We start from the raw sequence: 12,141 nt of genomic DNA on the forward strand, positions 1-12,141 counted from the left end.
ATACTGATGGTTCAGATTGTTCTTACTCCAAGGTGCAGTGATCACGCAGAGCCCCCACACTGATCTAGTACAGGCAGGTGAAGGTCCCCATGCAAAAACATGTTAATAACAGTACAACATGTTTTGAAATTCACTGTTTGTACTTTGGAATCAAACTTTATTTTATTATTTTTTATTTATTTATTTATTTACTTTTTGCGTTTGTGAGACTCATAGTTTTGTACTTCTAGTACAGATGGAGTCAAAAGGTGCAGCTCCCTGTGTGTGCAGCATAGAGGGACCATCCTCCACTGTACAGAAAAGTTGATTTGGGGGAGTATTTTGTTGTTTTTACTGAGGTAATTTGACAACACCTTGGTCAGCAGGTTACTCTTTGATAAACTGTTCTGCACTTCCTGCTCATGTGACCATGCCCCCAGCTGTGGCCTTAGACAAAACTTCCTGCAGCAGCCACAGCACCTGGCATTCAACCTCCACTGAAGGTAAAGCCTTCAAGCAATAGGGATACAGGAAGCATTAAGTGGAGTGACTTGGGATTCTGTTACTATGCTTAAACTCTTGTGCACGCCACAACTGTGTAGTGGCATAAGAAATTGTGCAAAATGTCATGCATGTATTTCAAGCCATCTAGCCCTAGCCCAGTCTCAGACCGGCGTGAACATTGCAGGGGATGCTTCTCTGATCTACACCAGGACTTAATAATTCATCAGTTCTCTCCAAAAGTGAACAGTGTAATGCGTTTCACACTCAGTTCCCAATCCCCCCAACCCTGGCTGACCAAATAAAGTTCAAGGATTTGTTCTCAAAGGTTCATATGGTCACCCTAACTCTGTGTCAGGAGGATAACCTGAGCTGCTGTCTTTCTGGAACACATTTAATAGTCTGATAATAAGTTACACTCAGATATTTTCTGCCTTTTTTATGCTAACGCTTTGAGAGGTAACACCCTTGAAACATGTGGTGTGAATGTCTACATTCGCGCATTACAGTGGAATGAAGCCTTGCCATTATTACAGCACTGCTACGTGGGTAATTTATTTACTTAGTTAGTTTGCTTACTGGTGTAGGGCACTGGTCAAAAATGACCTGTCTCACACTCAGCGCAGGTAAAAAACCACACAAGGCAGGCATGAAATAAGGGCACAAAGTTACATAAATCATCTAGAAAAATAGTATGAGTGAGACAATGGATAACAGCAAATGAAACACAAGGAATAACTGAATGCAATATGGATAGATTAATGACTGAATGCAGCAGAGAATCAGTAATAAGTGAAGGCAATAAATACATGTGAGTTATGATGTAATATACTATCACTGTTGAGGATGATGTAATATACTATCACTGCTGGGGATGATGTAATATACTATCACTGTTGGGGATGATGTAATGTGCTACCACTGTTGGGGCTTAGCCATGAAGGCAAATACAACTGAAAAAGCACAGCAGAATGTATGTACTGCATCTTATTTCACACACTATGTATTAATAATATTATACACCGATTAGGGAGTTTTGGGTTTATCATTATTAAAAGCTTCGAGTAGCATGTTTTGGGGGGGGTGCGCTCTTTTGATATTCTGCTCATTTGCAAATTTTTGTGTCAAGTGAGAGGGCCTGCTGTGGTTTTGCTTATAAGAACCAGAGGAGGAATAAACTTTGTCTTGGCAGGAAGGAAAAAGGGGTAAAGGGAAGACTGTTTACAAATTAAGATATTACCTGCAACTATACAATGTGTTCAGTCACTTTCCTTCACCTAATGGTTCAAGAAGGTCTGTTAGCATGACAGGGACGATGCAGGGTGTAAAGGTGTTACTTTAGAAAAAGGTATAATTTAGGGGTCACAAAGTAGTAGTTAGTAAGACAGTTAAAGTTTAATTTAGGTGGTGTTCCTGTTCTTTTATAATGTTTTTGGAGGAAAAAGAGCAATGTCTTTTTTTTTTGGCTCACCAGTGAAATATTGGTTCTCAAAATGCCAAGTGCCGACAAGCCAAAAAAAGACCAAAAACACAGGAGAACAGCAAATCCCGAAATCGATCTTCTCCTTAAAACTTCTTTTTGCAGTGAGTCAAGCTTCCCTGCACCCCCAACACCTCCCCCCAAACTTATATATACCAACTCCAAGATCGACATACCTTAGAGAAAAGGGATTATTTCAAGAAATGGCATTGTGGACTTAGTATATGTATGTCCAATATTTAGGCCATTCAGTCTCCGTATTCCATGACTCTCTCTAGTGGGTCTCAGCATTTTAAATGGTTACCCTTTTTCTTCACTTAGTGACTATCTGAGTTTCATTGTGAGGGTCAAATTTTAAATTCAGAACAGGCTAGCTGTGGGTAGAAAAGATAAAAATCCCATAGTCTGACTGAGAGATTTGTTTAAAATAATCCATGCCAGTGTATACTTATGCAATGCACTATGGGAGGGAGTGGGTAAATCATACTTTACTTAACCAACTTAGATGCAAACCTGGATCTCTGATGTAATTCTGAGGCCTATATTTGCAAGTGAAACTGAAGTGGAATAGTAAATGACAAATACTGTTCTTCAAGGATACTGTTTGTATGGGGAACCCCCCCGCCAACACACGCTCCCCACACCCCCCCCACTATATATATGTGTATGTGTGTGTGTGTCTGTGTGTGTGTATATATACATATATATATATATATATATATATATATATATATATATATATATATATATATAAATGTGTGTGTGTGTGTGTGTGTGTGTGTAGATCTATGTATCTGTATAGATATATATGTAACCAATCCAGGATTACCATCCCCAATATTCTGAGATACAGAGCTCTCATGATTCTTTCATATAACTCCCTGTTTTCATACCTTCAATCTGACCATTCTGGGACTTGCACTTGTTAGTCTCAGAATTTAAAACTTTTACCCATAAATCTTCCAAAATGGTGCTCTGAATGTACAATACAGTTTCAAGCCAAAATGAAACCATCGTCATAAAAGGTTTAAAACTTCTACATTATTGAAAAGATCAATACACTTAATCCAGCATAGCTGCGGAAATTAACAAACCCATGGATGAAACCTTAAGGGTGAAACCAATTTGTCTGCCTTCTCAGTTACATTTGAGCAAAGCTTTCAATACAGAAAGAATTCTATAATTTTTATGGTGCTGGTTTCATTTTGTTTAGTCCATAAATATGGTTTGTTGTATCAAAAGGGCACAACATGGGTGATTAAACTAGATCCCCCAATGGCTATATATAAGAATTACCCATGACCTTCATGTGGCAGATTACCATTACATAATGACATTATTTTATAAAACAACATTTTACTTTAAAAAGTAATACCACTGTATAATCAAAACAGCTTTGCTGTTATCTCTTTGCACTGATATAAGTCAGTGGGATGGGTTTTGGAAAGCTTCACAAGTACACACCATGAACCTGGTGCATTAATGGTACTTTTATTCAACAACATACTACTGTAAGTGAGGCTACTCCATATTTCATTGTGGCAAGTAATATGTATATTTTGATGCATTGGATGGTCAGCAAACTAAGGAAGAGATGAAAGTCATATTTGTTTATACCCTTAATTATTAACTTTTTAAATGGGTCATGATTTTAATTTAAATCAAGTCTACTTAGAGGCCTTTAAAGAAGATACTTGTATTTAACAGTTTTTAAGCAGTTGACATTTTTATTATATTGTGTTACAGAACTGCTTAATGGGATATATCAAGTTTTACAACCTTAATAGAGTGCAATGCATTTCAAAGGGAGGTACAAGCTTGCCACTGTACAATAAATATAGTTCATACCAATGGAGGGTGAAGGAAATTAAAATAAGATCACTATTTGCTTGTTGCAAGTTGGCATTAAGTATGAGATTGATGCCATCTGTGATGTGGGTACTGTTATGTACGTTACTACTGCATGTTATGTACGTTACTACTGCATGTTATGTACATTACTGCTGCATATTCACCCATGTGTTCTTCTTACTTATAAGAGGGCCATGTACTGTTTTTAGTAGGTGTTGCTACACACAATGGGTAGGGAAGACAAAACATCCAGCATTGCCAACTGCCACTGCTTTACTATTGAAGTGTCATCCATCATGTACCTGGAATTGATCAGTAGCAGCACAGTCGAAATGTCAACAACAGCCATCCACTTGAGGCCTTAGAATCCTTATCCACAAGAGGCCTTCCACATGAGGCCTTAGAATCCTTATGGCAGTTGAAGACAGCAAACTTTTTTCTAAATAATGTGGTCTGTCCATCATTATACCAAGTTATCGATTTTTAATCTCCTTACTCATTTCACTTTTTTAAATTTCATTTTAACATAGTGGTTCAAGCTAGAAAAAGCTTTTCCTTTTTTTCAGTCAGGAAACGATGGACATGTTTCCAGTTTTGATGAAGCTTAGCCAAACAGATTCTTTATGATCCATCCATTCAAATCCCCTTCTTCTAGTGCCTTCCACACTGCCATCCACAAACTACTAGAGGAATGAACGATTGAGTCCTAGTACAGTTTCTTTTCTAGTTTTCGCCAGCTGAGGTGTAATAAGACCTTTATTTCTGATACTTAAGGCAGTAGCAAATCCCCCAAAGAAAAAAATCTATAAATCTGTAATGCAAGTGTCCTGCACACACACACACACACACACACACACACACACACACACACACACACACACACACACACACACACACACACACACACACAGAAAAGAAGAATACTTGAATAGAGCATATTTCGTAGTTTTTAAGTGCACACAGAATGCAGTGATGCAAATATCACTAACAGATCTCACTTCAGAGAGAGAGACAAAAGAGTCTCTGCCTAAATCAAATTTGTTCCTTTACCACCACTGAAAGTATAACATGGGTAACACATTGTCTGACTCATTGCATTGCTTCACTGCATTATATAATTCTAAAGTTCATTTGACTTGTAAATATTCCACATTGTATTACATATTGAATTATTTGTCAAGCCCATAAATACCGCATTCTACTTGTTCATTTGTTGTGTAATTACTTACTTTAACTAACAAGACTGTGATTGGAAAAGAGTCCCAGTGGTCCTGTTCACCTCACCTATACGAAAAAAAGAGAAGTCAGAAAATTTTGTATTTTATACAGTTGCTTGTAGACTCTATGTAAATAAGACACAAACTGTGACAGTGGCAGTCATTCAGTAGATGGGGTTTCTGTGCACATACAACTATACACATAACCCTAACCTACTGACATATTTTACATTATCTGAAGCAATTGTACTGTCATACAACTTGTACCTATGAGAGTGCAAGACATCTGGTACCTATTTTTGAAATGCAAACAGGTTGTTTAATGCACCTGTGATACTGTGGTCTGCAAGGTCAAAGCCTTCTGAATCTAATTTTCTTCTCCCCAGGCAAACAAGCTCAAAACCAAGACAGTGAGGAATACGCTGAACCCTGTCTGGAATGAAACACTGACGTACTATGGGATCACAGAGGAAGACATGTCACGTAAAATTCTCAGGTGAGTCACTCATTAGCAACAGATGGGTTTGCAGGGGAGGAACAGTCTAGACTCTCATGCAGTTAACTAGATGGGGCAGATCACACCAAGCTTTTATTAAAACAACTTGCATGCAGTGCTACTGAACAAAGCTTTTACAATTGTGCATGGTTAGAGACAATGGAATGGCAAGTGTATATATCCTTCTTTAGTTTGTCTTAGTCTTTTAACACTGTAAACTGAATATATTGCAACATTTCTGCAGGCCTTCTGATAAAATGAAACTGAAAATCAGTGTTTTTTTTTTAAGTCAGGAGTACTCATGTAAAAAATAATCACTACAGCCTGTAAGAAAATAAATTATATAACGGTGACCATCCAGATGTAACCAAAATAGAGTTTTCATATGGCTTAATAATACATGGGTTTGAGGTCACATTATGGTCAGGCATTTGAAATCCCTTATTTTTCATACAAGTCACATAATAGTCCACATTTACAAAGTGGAAGTAAGAACACATATTTACAGTGGAAGACAAAATATAAGAAATATGCCATTTACCTTACGAGTAAGTTTGTAAGGTGCTAAGTTAAATTGTGAGGGTCCTGACTTCTTGTACATCAGGCTGCTGTGATCTCACCTCCATTCAAAGCCACTCAGTAACTGGTGTTCTTATAACCCTATTCGTCAGTGTAATGCAGCCAACATTAAAAAAAGCAAAGAATATCAACAAACAAGTTAAAAGCTTGGCACTGTCATTGTAGAAATGTACTTATTTTAAAATACAACTGCCAAAATTGAAATCTTAGGGCAATCTTGTCAAAAAAAAAAGAATCCAGTTATTTCATAGGGCAAAAGATACCACCAGGTCATACACCTAAGTTGTATAAATGCATACCTCTCAAGTGTCCAGAGTTTTGCAAAATGCCCAGATTTTTGCCTCATATTTTTGCCTCTTCCTCACAATATTTGTGGTTTTCTAGCAAATCACTGAGTATTCAAGTCACCAAATAATGCCATACATTTTAACTTCAGATTTCATATCCTTCAGAAAGTACATATTAACACAATTCCTGTTATTGAAGCAAATTTCTAAGTTTATGAGTAATATATAAAATCTGTACCTGTTTTTGGGCCTTTGTCCTCTATTATTAACACTGTCAGATTTCTTGTGTTAAGAGGTTGAGAGCTATATATAAATGCATAATTATACAAACCATAAACAGTGTTGTAGTATAAAAAACATTCCTACCAACAGGGCCATCCCCCATCAGTTTCCTATAAACAGGAGTCAGTTTACTTCACAAATAAGCAGATGCCATGTTTGCATAGTACAAAAATCATTGGATCTTAAAAATAAATAATTTCAAATGCTAAATTAAATAATTTCATCTTTTCCTTATCATAATACTCTTCTTAGACTCGTTTACTGATGATTAAAATGTGGATTCTATTTCTTCCTCCCCACTGGACTCTGTTCTGCCTTTCCTGATGAGTCCAGTCCTTTGTTATACAATATTCCTTTCATACAGATCCATCTGGAGTGTTTCTCCCTGGGCCTCCACTGAAAATTAGCTTTGTTCCAAGTTGAACTTTCCAGGTAGACAAATGTTAAATAAATAAAAATATTATATATTCAGCTAATGCAGGATCCACAGGTGCCGGTATAAATACTTTACAACTTAAAACTAAGGATTAGGAAAACAAGATGCTTCATATCTTGCCTGTGTGCTCGTGTTGGTGAGTGGAGGTGATTACACAATAGTTTAGTCTTAAAGAAAACAGAGAACAAAGGAAAAAATGTAAATAAAGCAAGAGATTGTCAATTCTCTTTCAGTTCAAACGTTATCAAGTTCAGAGTGGTGGAGAGTCAGAACTTATCCTGGCCAACAACAGGGGTATGGCATGATTCAGTCTTGGATGTGGCCATCACAAAACACACACACACACACACACACACACACACACACACACACACACACACACACACACACACACACATACACACATACACACACATTTACCTAGGGGCAATCTTAACTCTGCCAATTCACCTAAGACTTTGGGATGTTCGAAGAAATCAAAGCCCAAGGTGAAAACCCTTGCAGACCAAGGAAGACATGTAAATTCTGTAAAGAATGAATTCTGTAAAGAAGACACCTGAGCTGAGAACTGAACCGGAGAACCAAATGCCACGAGACAACAATAGTAACTGCTGCTCTACTGTTCAATTCTAGATCCAGATATGTATTAAAAGTTGCATATTTGATAGCAACACTGCATGTAATTCTCTCATGTGAACTGCATTCCCCCCAGTTGAGTTAGAGAACCTACTACTTGTTACTTCCCTTTCACCTCAAGTAACCTGTAGTTTCCAGCTCCAAACTAAACTATAAAACAACACACAAAACTTCAGGGATCATATACAATGCAGGAGAGCAGCTAAATAAGTTTACATAAACAGAAGTCTTTATTCGGTAAGCGCTTTCATGGGAATAACCCCCACTTCTTCAGACCATTCAATAAAATGCATTACATTACCAATCATATATATATATATATATATATATATATATATATATATATATAAAAGGAGACATAATTAATGCTAATTAGATCCAAGCCACATCAACTTATATTCTTAAAGTGGCAAACAATCCAACAGCATTTATAACAGAAATGCATTCATAATAGATCACATAAATAGTTCATATACTATAAAAACACTTCCATAAACATGTATAAATAAATATTGAGTACATGTATAAGCTCACATGCTATAAAACTATATCTATATAAAATCATGTATTTTATAATAATTATAACATCAAACTCTAAAAAATATCTAAAAGTTGATAAAGTATACATATACAAAATTCATATACACAAACACATAAACCACAAACATATAAACCATATAAAAATCTTGTACAAAATCTTTACTTATAGTGTGCACATTAATATATCAAACACTCCCTCTTCCTCTCCCATACAAAATCACATATCCACAAGGTCAATATATATATATATATATATATATATATATATATATATATATATATATATATATATATATATATAGCTAGAGGAGCAAATCCCTGAGTGTGACTTAGATATCTAACATGAGATCAATTAGTGAACTGGTCATGAAGAATGCAGCAAAGGGGGGATGAGTAAGTGGCCACTGTTTGCCATTCTATCCTGGGATGGCAGCAGTTCAGCCCCAAGCAATGCTAGCTCCTACTGGACAAAGGTTTAAGGCAAGCAACATATGGACTGGGGAGCTATATTCACAGCCTTCAAGTGACAGAGTACAAGCATGGAGCAGGCCATGTCTCTCAACCTGCAGACATTAAAAACAGGAACAAAGGCCAATGAAAAACATTAATGTGTCTTTCGGCTTTTCCTGGTTAGGGGTCACCACAGTGGTACTCCGGTCCGCTAATGATTGGCAGTAGATTTTCACGTGCTGGCTTGCCGGGCTAACGCACAACATTCAATGAAGGAACGCCCATTCAAGCATATCGACACACAGAAGACCCTCTAACTGAGAATCGAACGGGCAACGTCTAACTATGAGGCGACAACGCTACCGCAGCACCACCACCGCGGGCAATGAAAAACATTAATATCCTTCTAAAAATCTGGACATCTAATTAGCAGAAAGTTGAATAACAAATAGCATATATCTCCTCTGACTTCCAATAGGAATGTGGGATACTATTTGGGAACATGTTTAAAAACCGAGAGTGACAAAAATGATGGAAAATAATAAGAACATTATTAAAGAAACAGTGTAAAATCTGTAGGTTTTAATGAACTGTAACACAAATTTCAATCACACAAGGTAATTTATTTTTAATCAGATTGGCAGGACTAGATGGTCAACAGGCAATACAGAAGGAAAAAGAAGATTAAAAAAGGTTTGTGTCTGATATGGCCAACTAAATTTATCATATCTTTGAAATTTTGATTGAAAATTATTTTATATTCATATTACATTTACCTATTTTATAACATCAGGGGGCAACAAATGGTAAATAGTCTTTGTTGAATGTCCCATTTAGTTATGTGAATTGTCTTTGCTTTTCTCTTGATGTCACATTCTCATTCTTTGTGGTACAAATTTAGTGTAGATGTGTTTTTTTTTTTGTTTGTTTGTTTTTTGTTTTCTTTTCTTTTGGTATCTGCCTCTCTGCATTTCTTTGATTTTTTATTATAGACAAGTTGGTTGAAAATGGGCCTATGGATCCAGTCCACTATTATTAGTCATTAAGAAGCACAAAACAAAAAATAAAATATGTGAATAAGTTAAACAGCAAGATGGTTATACAATTATGTGGTTTTGGCAAAATGATGAAGGTCTTTCCTTAATAAATACAAGGCACAGGGTTTGATTCTGACATTTGGTTATTGGCTAGTATTAAAATGACCCTTCAGAGCAGCTGGCCTTGTATTCACCCATGCTGTCTTCTAAATGTGTTTTTCTGGCATAAAGATTATAAGAAATTTCAGATACCCCTGAAATAATTGGTAGAACACTGAATACAGAGCCATTAAACAAGAAAAAGTTACATTTCTATGGTCAGTCAACTTGCAATCTGTCTGTTCTACCAAAATTCAAAAGGACATTTTTAGGACATGATCAGGGTTAGTATATACAAAATATTTAGAGTAAAACTTAACATATTTCTGTGTTTAAAAGTAGGTTGCCAGCATTATTTGTCTGCCTGTTAATTTAAATATTGCAAATAGTTCATTTATTTGTTAATTGGTAACGGAAATGGTCCTTCACAGACCACATTCGGTCATGGTTCAGGCCACAAAAGCAAAGTTAAATGCAGCTTATATGGGCAATTTCAGGATCCAATCAACCAGCACATTTTTATAAGATGGGTAGAAACAAGAGTTCCCACAGAAATGGCATGTACACATATGGAAAACACGGAAACTCCATACAAGAATGAACCCTGGTAAAAAAGTACCCATAGAAATCACATGCAGACACATGGAAAACATAGAAACTTCACACAGGAATGAATCCTGGTAAACATGAGTATCCATAGGAATCACATCTAGAAATATGGAAAACATGAAAACTCCGTACAGGAATGAACCCTGGTAAACAAGAGTACCCACAGAAATCACATGTACGCACATGGAAAAAATGAAAACTCCATACAGGAATGAACCCTGGTAAACAAGAGCACCTACAGAAATCACATGTACACACATGGAAAACATGGAAACTCCATAAAACTCCATACAGGAATGAACCCTGGTAAACAAGAGCACCTACAGAAATCACATGTACACACATGGAAAACATGGAAACTCCATACAGGAATGAACCATGGTAAACAAGAGCACCTACAGAAATCACATGTACACACATAGAAAACATGGAAACTCCACACAGAAATGAACCCTGGACCTGTAAGGCGGAAATCTTAACCACTGAATCCCATCTCCCACCATGGTGGTGACCATACCTGTCAACTGTCCAGATTTTCACAGAATGTCCAGATTTTTGCCTCATAGTTTTGGTCTGTTTCTCATAAAATTGTGTTTTTTCTGATAAATTACTGACAAATTGAGGACTTAAATCAAAAATAATGGCAGATATTTGAGTTTCAGACTTCATATCCTTCAGAAATATTCATGCTAATGCAAAACCTGTTATTTTGTCAACTTTCTAACCTTGTAAGAGCAGTATTTAAAAAGTGTCCTTATTTTTGGGCCTTTGTCCCCATTATTTGTGGCTTTGTCCAGATTTCTTTCTCTATGAAGTTGAGAGGTATGATGGTGACCTCACTACTGTAGAGAACTATTTTTTCAGGTAGACCCCACAGATAAATGAAATTGTATCCTAGAAGCACATACAGTAATGTAATATACTTCAAATAACTGTCCCAAAATATACACCATGATAGCTGAAAAACAGGAACTGATTTTACATGCCTACATATATATACATACACACACACTAACACATGCATGCGTGTATATATACTCTTCTCTACTTTTATCAACAACCTTCGTACTGCTATCCCAAAGCTACCTGCATTCAATATGCAGATGATTCCACTCTGATCTGTTCAGCTACCTCCCCATCTGAACTGCAAGCCCTAACCCAAAATACATTCAACATTATTGAGAACTGGCTCGCCAACCAATGCCTGCTGAACCCCAATAAAACTAAACTTCTACTCTTCACCCCCACCAGCAAATTTGCCACACTTTCTTTCTCTGTCACATCAAACAATGGTACCACTATCTCCCCAGATCAACACACTAAACTTCTGGGGCTTATCATAGACAATAATCTTAAATTTGACCTACATGTCAACAAAACCATACAGACCATCAATAAGAAGCTTGGGTCACTGTATAGAAACAAAACATTTTTAACCCCACTGGCTAGTACTGCAATCGCCCGATCACACCTACTCTCTACTCAACTCTACTATATGCCTTGCCGGTACTCTCAAACCTCAACAAATTGGAATTAGGTAAACTCTCCCATAGCTACAACCATATTGCCAGATTTGCCACTGGCTCCACTTACAGAACCCACCACTGCCAGAACCTGAAACAACTAGAGTGGCTAGAACTGCCCAGTCTAATTCAATTAAAT

General features: G+C 36.7%; 1 protein-coding gene across 2 annotated transcripts in view; it reads left to right on the forward strand.

Annotated features, from left to right (window-relative positions):
• DOC2A (double C2 domain alpha) overlaps nt 1-12,141 on the forward strand; it is a 1,042,537-nt gene that overhangs the window by 807,888 nt on the left and 222,508 nt on the right. For both annotated transcript variants that reach the window (XM_044087933.1, XM_044087934.1), the window contains one exon: nt 5,415-5,524. In XM_044087933.1, the coding sequence (XP_043943868.1) occupies nt 5,415-5,524 (110 nt within the window). The remainder of the gene's footprint in view (nt 1-5,414; nt 5,525-12,141) is intronic.

Source organism: Protopterus annectens, chromosome 11.part0, assembly GCF_019279795.1.
Source record: "Protopterus annectens isolate FY-2018-M chromosome 11.part0, PAN1.0, whole genome shotgun sequence".
In the NCBI taxonomy this organism is placed as follows: Eukaryota; Metazoa; Chordata; order Ceratodontiformes; family Protopteridae; genus Protopterus; species Protopterus annectens.